The sequence below is a fragment of the Xiphophorus hellerii genome, chromosome 8 (genome assembly GCF_003331165.1).
Source record: "Xiphophorus hellerii strain 12219 chromosome 8, Xiphophorus_hellerii-4.1, whole genome shotgun sequence".
Lineage (NCBI taxonomy): Eukaryota > Metazoa > Chordata > Actinopteri > Cyprinodontiformes > Poeciliidae > Xiphophorus > Xiphophorus hellerii.
Window position 1 is genome coordinate 411,387 of NC_045679.1, and position 23,805 is coordinate 435,191.

At 39.3% G+C, this 23,805-nt stretch overlaps 2 protein-coding genes across 4 annotated transcripts; both read left to right on the plus strand.

Annotated features, from left to right (window-relative positions):
• Positions 1-1,616: 1,616 nt before the first annotated feature.
• On the plus strand, positions 1,617-12,193 carry LOC116723954 (NACHT, LRR and PYD domains-containing protein 12-like). 2 transcript variants are annotated; one of them, XM_032569192.1, is made up of 8 exons: positions 1,617-1,804; positions 2,748-3,030; positions 3,147-4,956; positions 5,040-5,213; positions 5,880-6,053; positions 6,151-6,297; positions 7,080-11,960; positions 12,126-12,193. In XM_032569192.1, exons 2-7 carry the CDS (start codon positions 2,757-2,759, stop codon positions 8,557-8,559), a joined length of 4,059 nt encoding a protein of 1,352 aa, XP_032425083.1. In that variant the 5' UTR covers positions 1,617-1,804; positions 2,748-2,756; the 3' UTR covers positions 8,560-11,960; positions 12,126-12,193. The 2 variants fall into 2 exon arrangements, with proteins under 2 accessions (XP_032425083.1, XP_032425084.1); XM_032569193.1 differs by having other exon boundaries at positions 2,751-3,030.
• LOC116723957 (uncharacterized) lies at positions 12,140-21,997 on the plus strand. 2 transcript variants are annotated; one of them, XM_032569195.1, is made up of 7 exons: positions 12,140-12,251; positions 13,764-13,819; positions 13,995-14,051; positions 14,750-14,846; positions 15,365-15,425; positions 16,694-18,163; positions 19,259-21,997. In XM_032569195.1, exons 5-7 carry the CDS (start codon positions 15,415-15,417, stop codon positions 20,814-20,816), a joined length of 3,039 nt encoding a protein of 1,012 aa, XP_032425086.1. In that variant the 5' UTR covers positions 12,140-12,251; positions 13,764-13,819; positions 13,995-14,051; positions 14,750-14,846; positions 15,365-15,414; the 3' UTR covers positions 20,817-21,997. The 2 variants fall into 2 exon arrangements, with proteins under 2 accessions (XP_032425086.1, XP_032425088.1); XM_032569197.1 differs by lacking the exons at positions 12,140-12,251; positions 13,764-13,819; positions 14,750-14,846 and having other exon boundaries at positions 13,869-14,051.
• The last annotated feature ends 1,808 nt before the right edge of the window (positions 21,998-23,805 follow it).

Here is a 23,805-nt window from a genome sequence, read left to right on the forward strand (position 1 = left end):
AGTGGATTATTTACTCTCCTAAGTTAAGACAATGAACTTATTCTGCACAATCTAGTAATGGATGATATTCCCAGAACCAGTCTGGATGTGATGATTGGGTCCAGAAAATAAAAATCAATCCAAAATAAAATCTACAATTAGAAACAATTGTAGATTATTGTTCCTAATCTACAGAAAGATAGTTTCTCTAGATTAGAAACTGTTTCTAATCTACAGAGACTGAGAAACAGTTTCTTCCCCACAGCCGTCAGAGCCATTACTCCCTGCCGCCCCCCCCCCCCCACACATATCATAACCTCGCAGTCACACATACATATCCCCCCCCCCCACACAGCCATATTGTTCTGCACTTTGCACTGTCACATCATCTGTACTTTGCCATAATTGGACCTGCTGCTACTTCTTTGGATGGTTGAGTGCCTTTAGTTAATTTAGTTGTATATATTGTTATTATTATTATTGTGTGTTTGCTTATTTTATTTATTGTATATATTTGACTTTTTGCACGGGAGCTGCAACAGAAATTTCGTTGAATCCTGTTCAATGATAATAAATGCTATCTATCTATCTATCTATCTATCTATCTATCTATCTATCTATCTAGATTGTATTTTATGAATTATATCTGTGTTAATTATTAACTGTTGCACAATATTTGAAAGCATCTGTCCCAGTCTAAAGTGTTTATTACCAGACAGAACGGATCAAACTGAACCTCAGCGTTGTTGGGAGGTCAAAGGTGAAAGTGCTCCTCGTTTCCAAAACAAAGTAATGTTTAACTAACTCACCCTTGGCACACAAAGCTCAGCGAACATCATCCACTTCCTTACTGAAAACCTGTCCTCACTGCATTTATTGGTTCCAGAAGCTTGAATGTTCAAATCTACCCCAAAACGCGTTGCTGCAGTCAGCATCTGTAAATCCCACTGCAGTGGCCCTTTAAATGCCGCTGCAACTGACCAATAACACAGAGATTTATCTGGAATTTATATCACAAACTAAACAAAGTAAATAAATGCAAGTTGCCTCTCTTGTTTTGCATCAGCATTTAAAGTCCATTTGGCTGATTTAAACAAAATGAACCTGATGGGAGAACCATCATGTTTAGTGACTTTACTCTGCTGCAGCTGTGAGCTGATGCACAACACAGATCCTAGATTTGGCCCCAAACAACAAACCATCACTGGCAGAGCGTGGGTTGGGACTCTGTGGCAAGACATTTGTATATTTATTCAATTATGCAATCAGTCATATTTTCTTTCTTTCCATTTAAAACTACAATTTAAACTTTTGCCCAAAGTAGCTCAATATTTTGCTACCACCAAACTCACAGGTCTTTAGATGCAGAAGTTGAACACTTCAGGTAACTTGTTCAATTTTAAAGATGCAGTAGTCGATTGGTGCACACATGTAGGGCTCACCAGTAAACTAGAGGACATCATTTGCTTTTGCAAGTCCTCATGTTGGGGTTTTAAATGTTGACTAGTTAGGTATAATTTTCATCTAATTAGCCCAAGTCATCAGCCAGTGTCTGCTAGTCAGGACACCAAGGACAATGAGTAAATATGGAAAAGTGCTGCCATACTGTGAGCTTGCTGCACCTTGTCTGGGTGTGCTCTCTGTGTCATGTGACCATGGCTGTTTGCACTGGAAGTAAAATGTGACAGGTAGCTGCTCAGGTTGCTGAGTTTGATTCAATGTTTTAAAAGCTGAGGAACGTTTTGTTTAACTGTTTGTTTGATTGATGATGTGAAGAACTTCAGACCAAAATCTGCAGCTGTTACAAAGTTTTGATCTTTAACTGGTGAGTTCAACTTTGTTAAAAGTACAGAAATCTTATTACTGACTAAATCTCATCAGTTGTATTCTCCCCAGAAGCACAGAACATGTCATGAATTTTATAACCTGGAAGGTTTATTTATATGGAAATAATCAGTAACAGACTGACAGAGTAAAGAACAGAAGCCTTTTCTCAAACCTTTTTAAATGTTGCTGTTATGTTCACAGAGTGAGGAAGGAAGTGGTTAGATGAGAACAAGACTGGCTGTATTTCTAAAAGCCATCATGTAAAGGATTACATTCTGTATGTTACGATCCACTCTGTGCAGAAAAACCAAGACAGAATATCTTGATGCACCATTGCTAGAATGTACATGAAGTCACACTGAACGCTGTGGTGTCGTTGAAAACCAGACAGGAAAGACCATCTAGGGCCTCATACATAAAGACAGATTCATTCTGCTAGACATTATGAAACTTAAAGTGTACAAAACATTTCAGGGATCCCATTGCTAAAGGTGGCATAAGAACAAAACACTAAATGGTGAGACAACATGTCTGAATAACTGTGGCAGCAATGCCTGCCTCTAGTTAGTTTCCAACAGTTCTCCTAAAAGTAATAATAATAATGCATTGTAATCAGAAGGTGTCTTTCAGGGCATTTCTAATTCTACATGTGATTATTCACATGAGTGATGAACACAGAAGAGCTCCCAGGCTTGGTAGATCTCTCTGAAACTAAAGGTTGACCAGCAAAAACAGGAAACCATTCAGTCTCACTGCTAAGAACAAACTATGACATAAAGACAACAGGAAATGTTTTCCATTATACAACCTGTGGTTTGATTTCACATGCCTCCTTGATATACATACACCTGCTATTAATCAAAGCTGGCTGCTTTTTATGCAACCTGAAGCTGAAGTTTAAAATTGAAAATAAAAAAATGCTCAAATTAATCTGTGTTCAGCAGGACCCAATGGCTCTGAAACAAATGCTGTTTGAGACACTACAGGAGCTGGGAGATGAAGAGTTTCGTAGCTTTAAATGGTTCTTGCAGCAGACAGATGACCTCGATGGTCTTCCACTCATCCCAAAGAGTCACCTGGAGAACGCAGACCGACAGGAGACAGTGGATCAGATGGTGCAGAAGTACAACCGCTGGGCTGTGGAGGTGCTGAAGAAGAACCTCCAGAAGATCTACAGAAATGACCTCCAGGATAAATTATCAAACATCCACAGACCTGTGCAAGGTAATTCATCAGGCAGCTGGTTAGGATTTATCAAAGTTTGTTTTTTGGACTGATTATATAGAAGAACCCAGTTACTGATTAATTTTCTGTTCCATGTGTGTCTCTGTCCTACAAAGACATGGAAAATTCACAACCTGTTAGAAACTACAAAGAAAGGCTGCAATCAAACCTCCAGGACACATTTAGGTGTATACATGAAGGGTGGACTTCAAAAAGGAATACAGTCAATTTAGATGAAGTCTACACTGAGCCGTGCATCACAGCAGGAGACCAGCCTATCTCCAGGTTCATCAGAAGAATTGAAATGGCATTTGGAAAGCCGTCTGAACCAAAAATCAGCAGCATATTCACACACCTGTCAGGAGCAAAAACAAACATCAGAACAGTGACGACCGGCGGAGAGGCAGGAATGGGAAAAACCTTCTTGGTTCACAAATTTGTTCTTGACTGGACAGAAAACAGAACCAGTCAGGATGTTCATCTGATGTTTCCCCTCATGCTTAACCTGGTGAATTTTCCACGGCAGGAGACATTCAGTCTGTCTGAACTGATCCACACATGTATTCCTGGAACTGTCCACATGACAAAGGAGGAACTTAACCACATCTTCACATCACTGCAGACATCAGGAAACTCTAATTTTGATAAGAGTGAATATAAAATCATTTTTATATTGGATGGCCTGGATGTGAGCAAACTTCCACTGGACTTCACTGCTGCAGAAAAACTGCCTGTTGATGTGACAAAACCTGCTCCAGTGGAAACGCTGGTGACGAACCTGATTCGAGGGTACTTGCTTCCCTCGGCTCGCCTCTGGATCACCACCCGACCTTCAGGCATTGGCCAGATTCCTCCTGAATTCATCCACATGGAAACAGAGCTCCGAGGATTCTCTGAGCAACAGAAGGAGGAGTACTTCAGAAAGAGATTCGGAGATGAAGAGCAGGCCCACAGGGTCATCTCCCACATTAGGATGTCACCTAGCCTGCGGTACATGTGCCATCTCCCAGTCTTCTGCTGGATCACTGCTGGGGTTCTGCAGCCCATGTTAAACACCAGCACTGGAGGAGAACTGCCCAGTACTTTAACTGGGATTTACATTGAGATCCTCATGGTTCAGATCCAAACCATGAAACAAAAGTTTGGCAAACCAAAAAGCTTGAAGTACCTCGAGACATTGATGAAACTTGCTTTCAACCAGCTAGAAAATGGTGGCCTGTCATTTTCTGTGGAAAGCATAAAGGAGGACGATGTTAACAGCTTCGATGATTTTTCTGTATATCCAGAAGTATTCTTACAGTTCTTCAAGGAGGAGCATTGTCTGAAAATGAATGGAAAGAAAGTGTTTAGCTTCCTCCATCAGAGCATAGTAGAGTTTCTGGCTGCTCTGTTTGTCGTCTCACACATTAGGAACAAACCAAAAAATACTTTCCGAATTCCAGGCTTAGTTTACAGCCAAAAGCACCCACAGGAAACCGTCTATGAAATCATCGACAAAGCCGTGAAGAGTTCAGATGGACACCTGGACACATTTCTTCGCTTTCTCCTTGGTCTTTCTCTGCAAAGAAGTCAGCTTCATCTTAAAGATCTACTTCCACAGTCAGGAAGTAGCTCACAGAGCAGACAGCTAACTGTTGATCACGTTAAAAATAAAATCAGAGACAGTCCTTCTCCAGAAAGAAAAATCTCTCTGTTCCCATGTCTGAATGAGCTGATGGACAGTTCTCCAGTAGACGAGGTCCAGCAGTTCCTGAAATCAGAAACAGGATCCGTGGATGAACTGTCTCCTTCTCATTGGTCAGCGATGGTCTTCATATTACTTTCATCACTAAACGATCTACATGTCTTTGACCTGAAAAAATACTTCCCTTCAGAAAAGTTTCTCCTTGCTCTCCTGCCAGTGGTCAAAACCTCCAAGACATCACTGTGAGCTTCAGCAGACATTTATTATGACAAGCCTATCAAAAAACAATTTACTGAAGTTTCACTCATCATGTCATCTTTTCCAGGCTGACTGGCTGTAACCTTTCAGGGAGAAGTTGTGTTGCTCTGTCCTCAGTCTTTAGCTCTCAGTCCTGTAGTCTGAGGAAGCTGGACCTGAGTAACAATGACCTCAGAGATTCAGGAGTGGAGCTGCTGGCTGCTGGGCTAAAGAGTCCCCACTGTCAACTGGAAACTCTCAGGTCAGAACTGCTCGACTTTTAAAGTTATAATGGGACGTTTTCCCAGCCAGAATCTTATGGGTGAGAGACTGAGCACTGGCATTGCTTTTAAGAAATTAGTCAATGGTTTCCATGTTGCTTCAGTTAAAAACGGTAGGAGAGCAGCAGATTGTTGATATTTTCTGATCTCTAAAGTTTAAAGAATGTGGTTTAAAAAACAGCAGGACCTCGTTTTCTCTGGCTGTGAGCCTTTAAAGCATCACTTAGTAACTTTCTTGAAGTAATTTATCTGGTTCCAAATCTCTGGTAAAGAACCTCCAGACATTCAAAATGAGGTAGTGCAGCCTCCCTGTCTGACAGTGACTTTGGGCAGACAAGTAAAGCCCTTCAGCTGGAAGAGAGACCGAGGTGATGAGGCTGCAGTCGGACTGTAACATTACGCCATGAATGACATAAAGCACACTGCTACACCCAACAGCTAATTAGAAAATAGACAACACTACAATATATCTTTGATCAGTATCATAGGAAATAAATCTTTTAAAACAAATTTCTTAATCAAAGACACAACATGGTAAATGGCTTGTACTTGTATCAAGTCCAGAGTTTTTGATCCGAAGCACTTCACACTATCTTCAGTCATTTACACACACAGTGTAAATATCAAACGTTTCTTCCTCGTTTTAGACTTATCTGCTGTAACTTGTCAAAGGGAAGCTGTGAAACTTTCTCCTCGGTTCTTGGATCGGAGTCCTGTAGTCTTGAAGAGTTGGACCTGAGCAGCAATGACCTGCAGGATTCAGGAATGGAGCTCCTATCAGCAGGACTCAGCAGTCCACATTGTAAACTGGAGACATTAAGGTCAGTTTTTATTGACGAACAGAAAGATCTAGGCTTTGTCCTACATTAAAGCTTTCAGAAAAAAAAAAACTTTTTTATATCTCCCTCTCTGCTTAAGGGTCTGTGACTGTAAGCTGTCAGAGGATATTTGTGATGCCCTCACGCTGTTGGAGTTATGTAGTCTGAGACAGCTGGACCTGAGGAACAACGAGCTGGGCCCGTCAGCAGAGGAGCTGCGTCAAAGATGTACACAAATAACTATTTGGTGAGTAAAAACACCAAATAGTGGCTTTTCCACAAATACAACATACGCTACGTTCACACTGCAGCGACCCAAGTGACCCAATTCTGATATTTTTGCCGTAATGCGACCTGTATCTGATCTTTTCATGAACAACACAGGTTGGATTTTTTTTCCAAATGTGACCCAGGCCACTTGGATATCCGATACGTATCCAATATTTTCAAATGTGACCCAAAGTCCAGTTCGCATTCATCCAACCTGGATGTCATTGACACCAGACAAATCTCACTATTCTGCATCTTTATATGCTCAAGCGGGAAGAAAAACAACAACCATGACAGACTATAATGAGGATTAAGTTAATTTGCTGCTCCGGTCGGACAACAACCTCAACTGTAAGCTATGCTCCACCGTTAGCATCCATGTTTACTTCTCCAAACACTGAGAGCGCTCTGTTGTTGCGCCCTCTACTGCTCATGCAGGACACTTTCGGGTCGTTGCCCGTTCACAGTGGAGATCACGTACCGGTTGCATATATTTGGAAGTGTGAACAGCCACAGCAAAAAAAAAACGGAGTTGACAAAAAATTGGTATTGGGTCACTTCAGGCTGCAGTGTGAACGCAGCATTAGTTTCTGTTAGAAAGACAACCCATGAAAACTAAATGTCTTCTTGATTCCTCAATATTCCATCTTCTCTCAGTGAAAATTAGTTCAAAACATCTGAAACCTTTTACTTTTTTGATCATTTCATATTTTTCTCACTTGATAACCTTGACTGATCTAATATCTTTGATTCCTGCAGGACTCACATCTGTCTGGGAGGAATGATCTCGAAAAGCGTTCTGATCCAGTCAGGATGTCCTTCTGTCTATCAGCTCAGAGTAAAAAAAGAGAAGTCTGGACTTTTGACCAGAGTCACTGTCGGTGAAAAACAAATGGACGAGATGAACAGAAAAATATTACTTATTGGTGAAGCGAGAGCAGAAAAATGTGCTCTCATAAACGCTCTGTTGAACTACATCATAGGAGTGAGGTTTGATGATAAAATCTGGTTCCAGGTCACAGAGGAGGAAGGACATCAGGCAACAGATGTGATGATTTATGAGATCTTTGGTTTTGAAGATAAATCTCTGCCCTACTCTCTGACCATCATTGATGTTGCTGGACATGAAGGCATTGGAAGAGATGCTGTTATCAGAGAACAGTTATCAGACATGGATGACCAAGTAGCAGTTGTGTGCCTGGTGCTGAACGCAGGTGACAGTCTGCAGAGCAGCCGACTGAAACACACGTACGACTCAGTCATGTCTCTGTTTGCAGAACAAGAGGACAAATGCACAGTCATTTTAATCACAAACTCAGATGCACAAAATCACAGCAACGTTATGCAAGATCTGGAAACTACACAAATTAAATTTATTAAAAATGAAAAGAGGGAACCATTTTACTTCCTGTTTAATAACCGGCAGCATGAAGACCGGACTGGAAACACCGACGAGCTGGAGCAGGCTTATAAATTATCAGAGAGGGAACTCTGGAAGTTCACATGTTTTCTGAAAGAAGCTGAGGGTCGAATGATTTTGGCAGCAGTTGAAGAGCTTCATGAGCACGGCCGACTTAAAGCTTGCATCCAGAACCTGCAGGACAGAATCCAGCTGACGGATTTAAAGGTAGCGGAAATCAAACAGATTCAAAAAGCTCTACAGAACCATGTAGGAGAGGTGAAAAACAATGAAAGCTTCGCTGTAGAAATGGATGAAGTTTATAAAGACACAGAACCCATCGGGGGTGGGAAGTGGTTGTGGTTTTTTTATGATGGAGCCCTCTGCTGCACCGTCTGTGAAGAAAACTGTCATTATCCTGGATGCACAGTCGCCAAGACACCAGAAGACTGTGAGGTGATAAAAGACGGTTTCTGTGCTGTTTGTACCAACAAGTGTCCCGTTTCAGCTCACGTGAAAGAAGAGTGGAGGTATGTGACCAAAACAAAAAGAGTTGAGATGACACTTCTGGATGTGAGGCAGAAGTACAAAAGGAATGAGACCAAAAGTGAGAACAATATTAGTCTTTCAGATCATCTGGAAGAGGAAATAAAACATCAGAAAGCAAAGAAGTCCCAGATCATTGATGAGATCTACAACCATGTTGTCAGACTGCAGCAGATTGACCTGAAGGATGATCCAGCACCCAAATATCTGGACTTACTGATAGAAAGTGGAGACACAGAGATGGTGCTGAGACTGGAGGGCCTGAGAAAACAAGATGGTCAAAATACTGAATGACCAGAGGAGCAGCTGGAAGGACAAGATCTGATCTGTTCGTTTACTGCTGGCAAGTAAAACCATAACAAGTATTAATGTAATTCATGTTCCATTTTAACAAGTTAGCAGTCAAAAGTTTACAGTGGAAGAAATAGAAGAATAGCAAATATCATATGTCAAATATTACATGTCATGTCTCAATCTTCACTGAGATGGTTTTGCAGTTAAAATCTTTCTCTGAGTTTCTTGTATGCAGTTCTTGCAATAAAGAACTGAAATCTAGTTTTCCTTAAAAAAAGTAAAATGTTTGAGGACAGTTAATTTTTAAATCACAAGCTGAAAGATTTTACAGCACATGTATCGAACAGAAAGAAGCAGAATAAGTTATTATGTGGTGAAGGTTTTAAATCCGCTGTCTTCTGTTTCCCACATTAGATTTCCTCCTGTTGGTTTAACCTTCTGAATAAGCTTCATGGTTTTTCCTGTTAGAAAGTTTCTGTTGGTTCTCAAACACAGAACATCACTATGAATAAAATTATTGATTCATTTCAGGTAGAAAAGAAAGAATAATGTGAGTCCAGGTTGGACTCTTGGCTCACTCTGTGTTTCAACCAGAACAGGGTCTGTACCTGTTGGTGGTAACGTTTTACATGAAACTGTTCTGAATGTTTAAACATTGCTTTCTGGTATAAAGTGAATGTAAATGTGCGTCTCTTATTGCCTGCCTTTGGACTGAGACTAAAATGCAGCCAGGATAATTATATTGGGGCATGTGGCTTATGTGTCCGAGTTAAAAAAATAAAATGAATCTAAACACAACCTGAACTTATTACACCATTCCTGACACATATGAAAAGATCCAAGAGCAAAAAGAGATGGAGATGACATTTTAATTCCAGAATATAATTTTATCATTACTGCTGCATTATAGATGTAACTTTGACTTAAAGTAAGAAACGTATGAATCAGTGAATAAGATAAAACTATGACAGTTTAGTTTAGTTATACATTTGAAAATTGTACCTGAACTTTCTTCAATAAATCACTTATGCAGCTGCGTCCCGACCAGAAGAGGGCGATGCTGCACTAAATCTGATTAACTATGGAAAAGGCCACGAGGACCAGAGCGATGCCTCTGTAATAACATTAAGAATTAGATTTTTACAAATGACCTGAAACAGGAAGCGTCTACCTTGACTGAGTACCACCGATTGGAAGATGTCCTGCATTACATCACAGGAAAAACTCAATGCAACCAAGAGGACGTCTGCAAGAGGAAGAGCAAAGGGCATAAACACGGGAACATTTGGAAAAGAGGAAAGAACTTGGAGTTTATTGTAAAGAAATCGCAGGAGCATATTACAAAAGTAAAGTTTAACTGGTAGAGGTAATGTGGTTTTTACAATGTAAATTAAACTGGAAAATCAAGAATTAAAATGTTTTAAGTTTTTAGGAATGTGGTTAGATGAAAAACTGACATGAAAGATACACAGTCATAGTTTTGGACAAATGTATAAAAGCTCGAATTATAAATAGCTGCTTAGTAGGATTAGCATTAAGGGTCATTTACGTTGGACTAATATGGTAAGCATTAGGCTTTGGGTGTAAGGTATTGGTTCAGCAGCAGACATTTTTAAAAATCTGGATCAGATTTTAAAATGACATACTTCCTTAAAAAGTATGAACATGTTGACCAGAAGGCATGAAGAGGTAGATTTTAGGTAATGTTTGGTCTGTTGTCAGAGCGCGTTTGCATGCGGTTGTGTCTGGCAGAGTGTTTGCCGTTCTGATGGGGACGAAGCTGCTGGACAGTCTGGATGAATCTGAAACGCTCCCAGAGGGAAGCAGTTCAAACAGTCCAACCAATGTACCCACCAGGTTCCTACCTTCACAAACGTTATTAAACGATGCTGTACTCCTATTTGGTCACACGATCAATATTTTTTTTACCATTTCCAAGGAACAACAACTTACCCTTTGGCTCAACATACTTATGGTATGTTTTCCTGATTTCATGTAAACATTAAAGGGTGTATGATGTGCCAGAATAATGTCTCGGTTTCCCTTCAGACTGTAGATTTACACAAACAAAAACAAATCCATTTCCTGCTGAGCAACATTTCCAAAAGCTGTCTGGATTTCCAAGAAACCTTCTGGATTTGACATAATGTTGATGTTACTGAGAGACGGAAACAGTAAAACTCAGAGAAGAGTTTTTCCTGTTTAATCAACCAAACAGTTGAAGATCAAGGCGATGAACTCACCTGTTCATTTCAGTGTATCTCTATAGCACTAATTCACAGCAGATTTCACTGAGTTGTCAGCTTGCAACAATGGGCTTGGACCCCGTTGAAAGTTGCTTGTAGTTCTAGTTAGGCTTTAATTTGACCATAACAAATTGGTCACATGATCAATTTGTTCCTCTGGGTCTCAGCAGTGAAGACCCAGAGGAAAGGCCTTGGGCCGTAACACCGCTGTATCGAGTTTAGACCTGCTTGGCCGGCTGTATGCTATGCTAATAGTTATGCTATGCCTTTAGCATAACACAAAGCAGGAGTAGAATCATATAAAATTGCAACTTAACATTTTTGTTTTAAATTAATATTAACAGTGAATAAGTAGTTTTTAACATCAGTTTTGAGATTTTATGTAAAAAAGGTTTATGATAAATATTAATCTATATTAATTGACATAATCCTAAAAAAAGTAAGAACCTATTTGCAAAGTTATTTTTCATGTTGTATCAACGTGTGTGTTATTCTGTTGAAGGAAACTGATCTGTACATCAGGAAGAACTGACTGGTAGTGCCTCCGTCTACCACAAGGGGGCAGTCATGGTTCTTCCTCCAGGCATTGAGAGTCACTGTGGTTATTCTGTCTCCCCTATTTTCAAGGGTGTAGCAACAACACTTTGCCTCCAGCACAGAGGGAACGACCAGCCTGGATATTATCAACTTTAGCTGACAGCCTGTAAATTATGTTTTTATTTCCAGCTAGAAACCTCGGATGTCTCTCCTCCCTCCATTCTTTATGTTTGTGTCGCTGCAGGTATTACAGGGGGGGCGCCACTCCCCGAGACAAGAGGAAAGTAGCAATAAACCTTTTTACCACATAAATGACAAAAATAACTCACAATGACTCGGAAAAGTGACTTTAATGAGATTACTAGACTGGAAATAGTAACGAGTTATTTTAGTCATTCACTTATTTACGGATCTGTCAGGTTCTGATATGTGTCCATCCTCAGTGTTAAACTCTTTCCCGCCACTTCAGTTTCATCGAGATCCAGTAACTGATGAAGGAAGTTTCTTTTTCAGAAGTTCTGGTCCAAAGATGACAACTTCTCTCTTGTCAGGATTTAAAAGCAGGAAAACCATCAAAGTCCCAGAGGAAATAAAGAAAAACTGTTCAACAGTTAGGAGGTTAAGCTCTTATTAAAATTAATATTTTTCTTTCATTAAGACTAGTCAACAGAAATATTCTTCTGTTGACTAGTCTTAGAAATGTGTTAATTGTTTCTGAATATGCCAGTTTTTGGTCAAATCTGAATAAAAAATGTGTTTTTAACGTGGCTGTTTTTGTTTCAGGCATTAGTGTGTTCTGGAAACTACGTACATTACTGTCAGGAGTTCGCATGCATACCACGATGTCTGGTGTAAAACCCCTTGCAGGAAAAGGTGTTTGAGTAGAGGGTGATTTTGGCAGCGTGTACGGTATGTGTTCCTACTTTATTTAGTAGCTCAGTTCCCCCTACAGACAGTAGAGATACAAAAACAAATCCATTTCCTGCTGAGCAACATTTTTAAAGGCCATCCAGATTTTCCAGTAGTGCTCTTTGTAAGTGGATGTTACTGAGAGACAGAAGATAGATAGATAGATAGATAGATAGATAGATAGATAGATAGATAGATAGATAGATAGATAGATAGATAGATAGATAGATAGATAGATAGATAGATAGATAGATAGATAGATAGATAGATAGATAGATAGATAGATAGATAGATAGATAGATAGATAGATAGATAGATAGATAGATAGATAGATAGATAGATAGATAGATAGATAGATAGATAGATAGATAGATAGATAGATAGATAGATAGATAGATAGATAGATAGATAGATAGATAGATAGATAGATAGATAGATAGATAGAAGATAGATAGATAGATAGATAGATAGATAGATAGATAGATAGATAGAAGATAGATAGATAGATAGATAGATAGATAGATAGATAGATAGATAGATAGATAGATAGATAGATAGATAGATAGATAGATAGATAGATAGATAGATAGCATTTATTGTCATTGAACAGAATTCAACAAAATTTCCATTGCAGCTCCCGTGCAAAAGGTCAAATATATACAATAAATAAAATAAGCAAACACACAATAATAATAATAACAATATATACAACTAAATTAACTAAAGGCACTCAACCATCCAAAGAAGTAGCAGCAGGTCCAATTATGGCAAAGTACAGATGATGTGACAGTGCAAAGTGCAGAACAGTGTGGCTGTGTAGGGGTGGGGGATATGTATGTGTGACTGCGAGGTTATGATATGTGTGGGAGGGGGGGGCGGCAGGGAGTAATGGCTCTGACGGCTGTGGGGAAGAAACTGTTTCTCAGTCTATTTGTTGTAGTCCGTATATTCCTGTACCGCTTGCCTGATGGCAGCTGCACAAACAGTCTGTGGCCCGGGTGGCTGGAATCCATGGCTATGGATCCAACTCTCTTCTTGACCCGGTCTGTGTAGATGGAGTCCAGGTCTGGGAGGGGGCAAATAACAAGAGAGAAAACAGTTTTATTCTGTTTTATCAATCAGATAAAATATTTTCCTTTATACATCCACAGTGAGCATTTGATTGGATCCAAGTCAGCAGATCTTGATTTGTTGTATTTTAAATACAGTAAACAGCAGCAACTAAAAATGAATGGAAGTCAATGCAGTGTCCTCTGCTGAAAAAGATGTGTGACCTTGTATTTGATACAATATAAGGAGCGTTTTCCTAACTATCAGTTGCTCAAAGAATAGTTTTAAATAAGCAATATGTTTTCTCTTTCATTTTCCTTTTAAATTAAAACTTTACCTTCTGGAACATGAGTTAAATCTGAGCCTTTTCTGTCCTGACCTGTTTTTCAGTCAGGCATTTTTAAGATCAAGCCGACTAGTTTGTGTGAGATCATGTGACCCGTTGCTCCTCCTCCACTGCAGTATAAAGGCTGGTAGTTCAGCCCATCTTTGCTCTTCCTGGCTAATCCCCATCACAGGTAAGAGAACAACAAATATCCTCTTCAAAAGATCATTTTAAACTCCTAAATAATGTCACACCAGTTTTCTGATATAATGGATGGTTAAACTCAAACACCAAGAGAGTCCTGATCATCTAGAGATCATTTCTTTCAGAAAGAAAACATGCTGATGTGTTTCTGTCTCCATCTTCAGATTCTTCATATAAAACTGCCATGGAGCTGAACTGCAGAAACCTTCCTGATCTTAGAGGTATGGCTTTACGTCACATATTTCAAAGTACATTTTTATGTTGCAGCGTGGACATTTTCTTTGAAATATATTTGCTTATGTCATTCACACATTTCTTCTCCTCTTGGTATTGCTTGCAGTTTAAACATACATTTTTAGATTTCATTTGATTTTGTCCTCCAAACTGTATTTCCAGGTTTAACACTTTAATAGTTTTGCATCCAAACATGATTAATGATTAAAAGTTTGGCTACAAGCTTTTCTCTGTGCGATTAAATACAATTTAATACATACTCAGTCCAAAGCACAAGGACAAAGATCTGCCTCAGCATAACAATAGCCACCAATGAAATGATATTCCACACATATAAAGATTAGCTCAACACTGCTACTTCCCACTGTCAGCAGTACACAGGCTAATGCTGCTGTTCCAATGAGGCTAACTGTGTTGTTTATTAATCTGATGTCTGATTTTTGTGTATTTTCTTGTTCTGCAAAACAAGAAGCTGGAAAACAGCAGTTATGCTCTATCTTTTAATCTTGTCATGTTTTAAAACGTAAATAAATATTAAAAACAATACAAGAGTGGAATGTTTTCATTTAAAATAGACTATTTACTCAAATATTGACAATGTTGAAAGATTAAAAAAGAAAAACTGTTTTGTTCTAAACTATAAAACATGCAGTTCTTCCTTAACAACTGGCACGTCTTCCTGCAGAACTGCCTGTCACACCTGAAGAGTAAAGACCCCGGCGACCTGTACAGGGTGACCACACCTGCAACCGGACGCCAGTCCCCCTCACCACTCCATTAAGGTGTTCAGATAATGGATGCAATATAGAAAAGCTATATATTTCCTCCACACTGTTTGACTTTGAGGATGTTGCCCCTCTGGTCATCCTTAGCATGACTCTTTCTGCAAACATGTCAGGATATATTAATGCCAGCCTGATTGTGGTGTCAACTAACCGGAGACCCTTCATAAGCCTTCTCTCTCTGAATCATGTAGGTCTTCATTACCAAATCTAATATAAGCCAGTACATTCTTCTAAGGGAAGAGGCTACAACATTTTAAGCCTCAGACCAAGATCTGAACATAGGGCCTGTTAGGTTGATTAACTGACTGTTACATATGAGGCACACAGGAAGTTAAATGTTCTGTAGGAGCCTGAAGATAAGAACTCAACCTTGATACACAAATCAATCTTTGACTTTAAACAAATTTAGTGGACATACTGTTGATATTCTGTGTCAAAATGAGAATTAAAAATGGTCATTTCATTCTCCATTAACCTGGAAAGACTTTGGTTTCATGTTTTTACTTATTATCCAGGTTCCTAAACATCTGAGAGACCTTAGCTGGTTTCCACTGCAGGCTGCACAATGGACAGAAGGTGAGTACCACTAACCTACACAGCTACATTCTACTACTGAAATTATACTTAAATTATTTATATCTTATTTATGCCTTTTATACGAGTCAGTAGAAAATTTCCATTGTAAGATATCAGACACCATTAGTTCCATTGCTCCCATTAAAGTGAGTGTTGTGTCTGGTAAGAAGAGACCTGTAGCAGCTGAACTCCACTCTACAGGGCCTGCAATGAAAAATTACTGAATATTCAAAATGGCCGATGGGGTTCTAGACGGTCGTCTTTCACTCATCCTATTGTTGGATGAGGACGAGGTGATAGACACCGCAAAGGTCTAATTTAGTGAACAAAGTGGCACTACTGGTTTGAAAGCAGAAGAGATCAATGGTATTGATCGATGGTATTTGCTTTATGAGTGATCTGGAGAAGGCGCTGACCATCCAATATTCATTTTGATGAAAGATCAGGGTTGCAGGTAACGAAAATCAAAGGGGTAAATCAGAGGAGTTTTTCTCCATCCGTATTCCTGCATCTACAGGGGACCCTCTGGATTAACCCACACATTTACAGTGGCAACCAGTGAATGTGTTGCCACTGTAACACATTGGCAACACATTGTGTTACAGTTAAGGCGCACCCAGAACCCTCCAATGTTGGCCCAAATAAAGCAGACATAAACAGAGTCCAGTCTGATGACATGGTTGGTTTATGAGCCGCTTTTTCACTCCCCAACATTACCTTGTTGGATCTTCTGACCTTGTAAGATCTTCCACAACCAGCTGCCAAGAGCAGACTTGTTTGTGTCTCCATCAGATATAGAATGAAATTTCTGTACGAACTCCTGAAAGGAGTAGTCAAAAACTGGGTATTTCTGAAAGCGGTCTTTGGCCTTACCAAGCCTTACCAGTTAAACCCAGGATATAAGAGATCTTGGCTTTATCAGACGGAAAGGAGTGTGGAGCATGGTTGAACACAAGGAAACAACAAAAATCCTCCAACTCAGCCCAACTCATCCAATAATTTCTCTGGATTAGAGGAAGTGACATCATGAAAAATAAGCCAAAGGTGAGCAGATGGGTCTGTGGCGACCTCTGGTGGAGTTGGGAAAGCTGGAGGTCTCCAAATGTTCTGAGGGAGTTAAGTAAGGAATAAATAACTCCGAGGATAACAGATTTATTATTATTTTTATTTTTAAAATCAATGAAAAAAATTGTTTGTCAGAAAAACGAACCTACTGACAATGTTCAATACATGCAATATATGTTTCTAAGCAAAGTCTAATTCCACAGGGCACCAAACCGCTCAGGATGTCCTGCCATCTACCAGAAGGAAACCACAAAAACTAACTTTGGGACAGTGACCAGAGTCACCGTTGGTAGAAAACAACTGAACAAACCAAATAAAACCATTTTACTTGTTGGTGAAAAAGGAGCAGGAAAGTCTGCTCTGATCAACGCTCTGTTCAACTACACCATGGGAGTGAGGTGGCAGGATAAGGTCTGGTATCAGATCATAGAAGATGGAGGTCAAAGTCCAACATCAGATGTCATCATGTATGAGATCTTTGATTCTAAGAATAAAACTTTGCCCTACTCTCTCACCATCGTTGACACGCCTGGTTATAGAGACACAGATGGACTTCGACATGATGTCATCATTAATCAAAAATTGTTTGATTTGTTTCGGTTAGAAGACGGGATCCAAGAGGTTCATGCGGTTGGTGTGGTGATGAAAGCAACAGAAACGAAAATGAGTGACCAACTGTCATACGTCTCTGATTCAGTGATGTCTCTGTTTGGAAAAAGCTTGGAGAAAAACACAGTGGCACTCATTACTCACTCAGATAGAACAGCACCTAGCATTTCTCTCAAGGGACTTCAGGCTGGAGGAAGTCAATGTCCTTACTTCATATTCAATAATCGTCAGTATGAGGCCCGAACAGAGAAAACTAGCACAGATCTGGAAGAAGCATGGAGACTGACAGAGAGGGGAATGAGCCAGTTCACAGCTTTTCTTCAAAAGGTCTCAGCTCAGCAGCTGCAGGTAACAGTCAGCTTTAACTCATTCATCAGACTGACAGCCTCCATCCAAAACCTGCAAGAGAAAATCAAACTAACTGAACTGAAACAGAAAGAAATCAAACAGATTCAAGAAGCTATGAAGAAACACAAAGAAGAGGCGAAGTTTAACAAGAAATTAATTGTGGAGGTAGATGAAGCCTACAAAGATAAAGAACTTATTGAAGGTGAGACGTCATTCTTTAAATCAGCTGTCTGCTGCACCGTCTGTGAGGAGAACTGCCACTATCCTGGATGTACGATGGCCCTGAGCCCTGAAGAGTGTGAGGTCATGCAATTAACATCCTGCACCATTTGCTCTGGGAGATGTTCTGCATCAAAACATGTTAAAGGCAACTGGAGGTATGTGACCAAGACAAGAAAAGTTCAGAGAACCAAGGAGGAATTAAAACAAAGATATTTCAAGAGTAATTCAGACACAAAGGAGACAAAACTTACAGAAGCTCTAGTACAGGAAATGGAACAACTGAACAGAAAGAAGGGAACTTGGATAGAAAAGTCGTATCAATGTGCCATCAGATTGGATCCAACTCTCCTCAAAGTGAATTCAGTTTCCACATACATCAATTTGGACTTCCTGATCAAGAAGATAAAGGATGACGGAAACACAGAGAAGGTCCATAAATTAGAAATGATAGACAGCCAGATGGATGGAGGAGCCAAATCAGTCATCGGATGCAAGTAGGTCCAGCCAACATTTATTAAGATTTTATTTAAGAGCATGTTTAACTGAGCAGCTTTATCCTTCACAAGATCCTTACTGTCTGTTAACAGAAAACAGCATGGTTAAGATTAGTGCTCACATTTTAGCTTTTTAACGTGTAAAAATGTTCTATTGTCTGAAAAGCATGTTTAATTGTAGGTTATTGTTAACGTTAAACATTTCCAGTCAATCCCATTAGTAACAAAAAGCACTTGTGTCTGTTTGCAGTCTAATCCAATCCCTTAGGTAGATTACAGGCATATCTAGAGGACATTAAAATCTGGATGACTAAACTTTGTTCCTTTGAATTTGGACAAGACAGAAGTTGTTGTTTTTGGATGAGAGCTTTGGAAAAATAATTTGCTTAGTCAATCATTTGATCTGGATGGCAATAAATTTACCTCCAATAATAACCATCAGTAAACCTGCAGTCTGAGAGCGAAGTGCTCTGTTGGGAACATCTGGACCAACCAGATCTCTGATTGAAGTAATTATCAAAGTCTTCATATGTGAGAAGGAGAATCTGAGTTTATAATCTGGGTTTAACAGGGAGCCATGAAGGGAAGCTAAAATATGAAAAATATGATCTCTGTTTATAATTTTCATCAGAACTCTTGCTGATGAAACCGTCAGCATTTTGGATCAGCTGACGGTTTTTAACTGTATTTGGTGGATTTCCTCAATCCAAAGTTCATCAGCATATTTCAACACTTCACACATATCACCTTAGAAATAGAGCAGGACTTTATATCTTCCATAAAAGAATATATAAAGCATCTAAGATCAATATCTTAGATGCATCTTGCTTTATTTTCTGTTTCTGGCTGATGTTTTAGAGAGATTTGGGTTTTAACTGACTCTAGGATTACATGGTATTTTAACTTTAGTTTGTAAAATTGTCTATTTGTTTAGTTTTAATTACTTTAGCACAAGTCTTTTTCTTTCCATTACCAACATGTTAAAATGTAAAAGTTGGGAAAAGGCAAGACTGAAGATTTATCTCTGAATGTTTTCCATCAAATTAATATCTTTATCTCAGAAAGCTAACCTTAATTTCTGTGTTTTTTGTACAGGGTTGACAGCACATCCATACAACATATAATCTCTAACAGTGATGTCATCAGCTCAGAAACTCTGGTTATCTACCAGCTTAAAACAAGAAAAGAGACTGTTGAGACCCTGACCAGAGTGACCTTTGGTAAGAAAAAACAGAACAAGCCAAATAAAACCATCCTGCTTGTTGGTGAAACAGGAGCAGGGAAATCTACTCTGATAAACGCCCTGGTCAACTACGCCATGGGAGTGACATTTGAAGATAAAGTCTGGTTTCAGATCATAGAAGATGAGAACAGAAGTCATACAGAAAGTCAGACATCAGATGTAATTGTGTACCAGCTCTTTGGTTTTGAAGGTAAAACTCTGCCCTTCTCTCTGACCATCATCGATACTCCTGGATATGGAGACACTAGAGGGATTGAACATGATGTCATTGTCAGTGAAAGATTATTTGAATTGTTTCGATCAGAAAATGGTATTCACGAACTTCATGCGGTGGGTCTGGTGGTGAAGTCGAGCGTGAATCGTCTGAGTGACCGACTGCAGTACATCTTTGATTCAGTGATGTCTCAGTTTGGAAAAGATATAGAGAACAAAATTGTAGCTCTGGTCACTCACTCCAATGGAAGAAGACCAAGGGACTTGCTTCAAGCTCTCAATGCTGCCAAGATTAAATGTGCCAGAGATGAGAAGGAGCAACCTGTTTACTTCCTTTTCAATAACTGCCGATATAAAGAACGGACGGAGGGAGAGTTTCTTGAAAGTGCTGACAAAATAGCAATGAAAGGTCTGAGTGGCTTTACTGCCTTTCTGGAAAAAACTGCACCTCAAAAACTAGACCTGACTTTAGATGTTCTCAATGAACGGATCAGATTGTCCGCCTGCATCCAGAACCTGGAGGAAAGAATCCGTCTGTCTGAGCTGAAAGAGGCAGAAATTAAACAGATTAAAGAAGCTCTGGAGAACCACGAAGAAAAGAAGGAGAAGAATGAGAAGTTTGCTGTAGAAATTCATGAAGCATACAAAGAAAAAGAAGAAATTGAAGGAGAGATGTGGTTGATGACTTTAATTAAAGGAGCAGTCTGCTGTACTGTCTGTGAGGAAAACTGTCACTATTCGGGGTGTACTAAACTCCCCAAAGACTGCGAGGTGATGAAAGATGGCCACTGCACTGTTTGCTCTTCAAAATGTCCCGTAGCTACTCACGTGAAAGGAAAGTGGAGATATGTGACAAAAACAAGGAAAGTTCAGAGGAATATGGAAGACATAAGGAAAAGATCAAAAATACAAAGACATTTGAACTTTTTAGAAAGTATTAAGAGTGAAATCACAGACCTGAAAGCAGAGAAATCTAATTTGCTTGAAGAGGGCTTCCAACATATTGTCAATCTGGAGCAGATTGCTCTCAAAGTTAATTCTGTGTCCACATTTGTCCACTTGGACTTCTTGATTGATAAGATGAAAGAAAATGGAGACACAGAGAAGGTCCAAAAGCTAGAGGAAATAAAGAAAAAGGGAGATGAAGGAATTGGTTCCATATTGAAGTACATATGGGGTAAAATAAAAATAAAGTGAAAGAAGAGCTAAACAGTCATCTGGGAACCCTCTGACTCTGATTTGATGTCTGCATTATATTTTTCAAGTCTCTGGATCAAATTAGCCACAAAATGGAGACTGATACATAAAACTGTCAGGAAAACCTTCATTAGGCCATTTCTAATAAGTCATTACGGGTTTATGTTTGTAATCCGATCCACTACAATGTCAGTAAAATACGAGATGTGTGGATTGCCAAATAGTTTTTCTTTCTATTTTTCACCTCTATGGGTAGGTTTTATGTTTCTACATGCATGTGTCAGGATGGTTAAGTCTGCCTTTAAAGTTGCCAGAAAAATAATTAGTTTGACTCCATTGTGTGTCAAGTGTCAGGTTTGGTGTGGGAGGATTCTGATGTGGGGAGCCCACTTCCCCTGTGAACGAACTTGACTTGCAAAGGAGCATGAACTCAAGAAAGCTATTATGAGGAAAAGAGGACCGGTGGGCCCCCTTGCCATGAACAATGGACCGGAATAATAGAAGAAATCTGCATTATGGAAAAATTGACATCGTTTGAGACTGCAGAAAGCACAAATGGAAGATGTTGTTTTCCATTTATGCTAAATTTTTCGGATTGTAATTTCCACCAATTTAGTTTTCTTCTTTGGGTAGTTAGAATATATTTAAGTTAGTTTAGAACCAAAATTTGTAATTAATTTTTAGATTTGGGATTGTTTAGATTGCATTGCTAATTGTTAGACCCTCCCATTAATTTGAGTAATTAAGAACACCAGGTGCTTGGTGGAGGTTTGTTGTTTGGTAAATGTCTGGTGTGTTGACAGGAGGTTTTATAAATTATTTATTTTACCTCTTTTTAGAGCTTCAAACGTCAAATTGAGATTAATTTTTGTTTTCGACTAAGTTGCAAGACATTTTTTGTAATTATTTTGTCTCTACTTTTGCAATAAATAAATCATGTACATTTTTACAAAACAATCAAGTGGGAAGTGCGTGCAAATCAAACCACCTGTTACCACCAACGGCCTTTGTTTGAAATTTTGGGTTTTGGATCATAGAAGGCCGCGACAGAAGAAAAGTGGACAAATCAGGAAAAGTACTTCTGATGGGAAAAAGGTCAAAGTTTTATGTTATGTAATGTTGAATGTGAATTGTCCATATATGTTATGAAAAACGCTAATAAAGGTCTTGTTCCAAAAGTTTGGTGGTGTGAATTCGTGACTGTGGTACCGTGGAAGGTTCTGTAGTGGTTAACCCGTAGTTCAGTTTGTAGTTCTAAGGTAAACAGTTTAAAATTTGCGAATGTCCTGCTGCTTTCTGACCACAGTCAGTTGGGCAAAACTCAATAACTGAAAATGAAACCATGAAAGAAAAGCCTGTTCCAGAGAATCACTTCACAGGAGTATAAACCACAGGCAGGAGTGAAATGACCCACTGGATGCTGCTGAGTGGAAGGCATTATGTCTTAGTACATGCGCCATTGACATATTGTGAGAATAAACAAATTAACTTTTTAGTTAGCAGTGCAAACTGCTGATAAGAAGCATGAAAGCTGTGAATGTAAATCAGGAAAAGTATTTCTCAAATTGCTTGTTCAACACTGAATAAGTCTCATGTTGATTATAAACATCTAAATTACAGTTATTTTTAACTGAATACATGCGCTCACGCCACATGGCACAAATAAAACCGACATATTATTTTTGGCTCTAGTGTCCTTTATTTGAAGTGCTCAGACAGGGAAGTGGGTAATGAGAGAGAGGGAAGACAAAGGTCAGCAGGCCGGGACTCAAACCCGCCTGATGGCTCGAGCTTCATCACAGCTCTGTGTGGTGAAGTGTTGCTTTGAATGTCAGGAGGTAGGACTGTCTGAGGTTAATGTATCTAGAAGGAAAATACAAATATTACTTTCGGTACAGGGAAGTAAAATTTTATCAAGAGCTTTGCAGCTCAAATTGAGAATAAAAGCAGCAAGGTAGCCATGTCTAAAAATGGTTCAGTTCAATCAATCTATCAGGCTGATTTGTTTAGTACAGGGGAGCTCAAGTCCAGTCCTCAAGAGCTACCGTCCTGCAACTTTCAGATGCATCCCTGCTCCAACACACCTGAATGGCTCGTTAGCGGGTCTGTTCAGAGCTGATCCCGGTCCGTCGGGGTAAGGATGCTTCTAACAGTTGCAGGATGGTAGCTCTCGAGGACCGGAGCGCCCCTGGTTTAGTACATTTCAGGAACAAGTCAGTTCAAAGTGCTTTACATGATACAAACAAATAAAGAAGTCAGAAAAACAGTCAATAATTGAGAAACAAGTGAAAAACATTATATTGTCATGAGCGCCATCATCAAGATCATCAGTTTGACTCCTCTGATAATCTATCAATCAATCAATCAATCAATCAATCAATCAATCAATCAATTCACTTTATTTCGGTAAATTGTCAACATTAAACATAGTAAACAAAAAATAACAATAAACAAACCCATAATTTACCAAAAAACGAACAGGCTGAAGCCAAAGCTTATTCTTCACACCTTATCTCTTCTTTTCTCTTCTTCTGTTCTCAACAGTTTCATCTTTACAACTAGGGATGGGAATGCAGAACCGGTTCTTGTAGAACCCGTTCGACACATCTTACGGTTAATGTAATGTGTGACATATTTGCTCCAAATATGTTTTACAAAACACAAACAGAAACGAACCAAGGCCAGTTGCAACATGTTCAGATCTACAGTCCTAATAAAAAAGGACATTCTTTCAGCATCCTCAAACAGCTCACCACACAGCGTGCAACCGATGTGTATGAATGGAAAGTGTTTGACATGTTGCTTAGCAACAGCAGAGACTCTGCAGGGGGCGGAGCTTCCAGCACAGCTTCTCCTGTACGAATGGCCCAGGTACCGTTAAATTCCTGTGCATCCTGGTTACTGAGTTAATGTATCTCCATCTCACATTAACATTTTGTCAGGTTTAAACACCTATTGAGAGATTTAACAAACACAAGAAAGACAAGAG

Coding starts and splice junctions, on each gene's coding strand:
- LOC116723954 (XM_032569192.1), top strand. CDS start 2,757: ATGGCTCTGAAACAAATGCTGTTTGAGACACTACAGGAGCTGGGAGAT. Junction 3,031..3,146: donor CATCCACAGACCTGTGCAAG/GTAATTCATCAG, acceptor TGTCCTACAAAG/ACATGGAAAATTCACAACCT. Junction 5,214..5,879: donor TGTCAACTGGAAACTCTCAG/GTCAGAACTGCT, acceptor TCCTCGTTTTAG/ACTTATCTGCTGTAACTTGT.
- LOC116723957 (XM_032569195.1), top strand. Junction 18,164..19,258: donor AAATCAGTCATCGGATGCAA/GTAGGTCCAGCC, acceptor TTTTTTGTACAG/GGTTGACAGCACATCCATAC.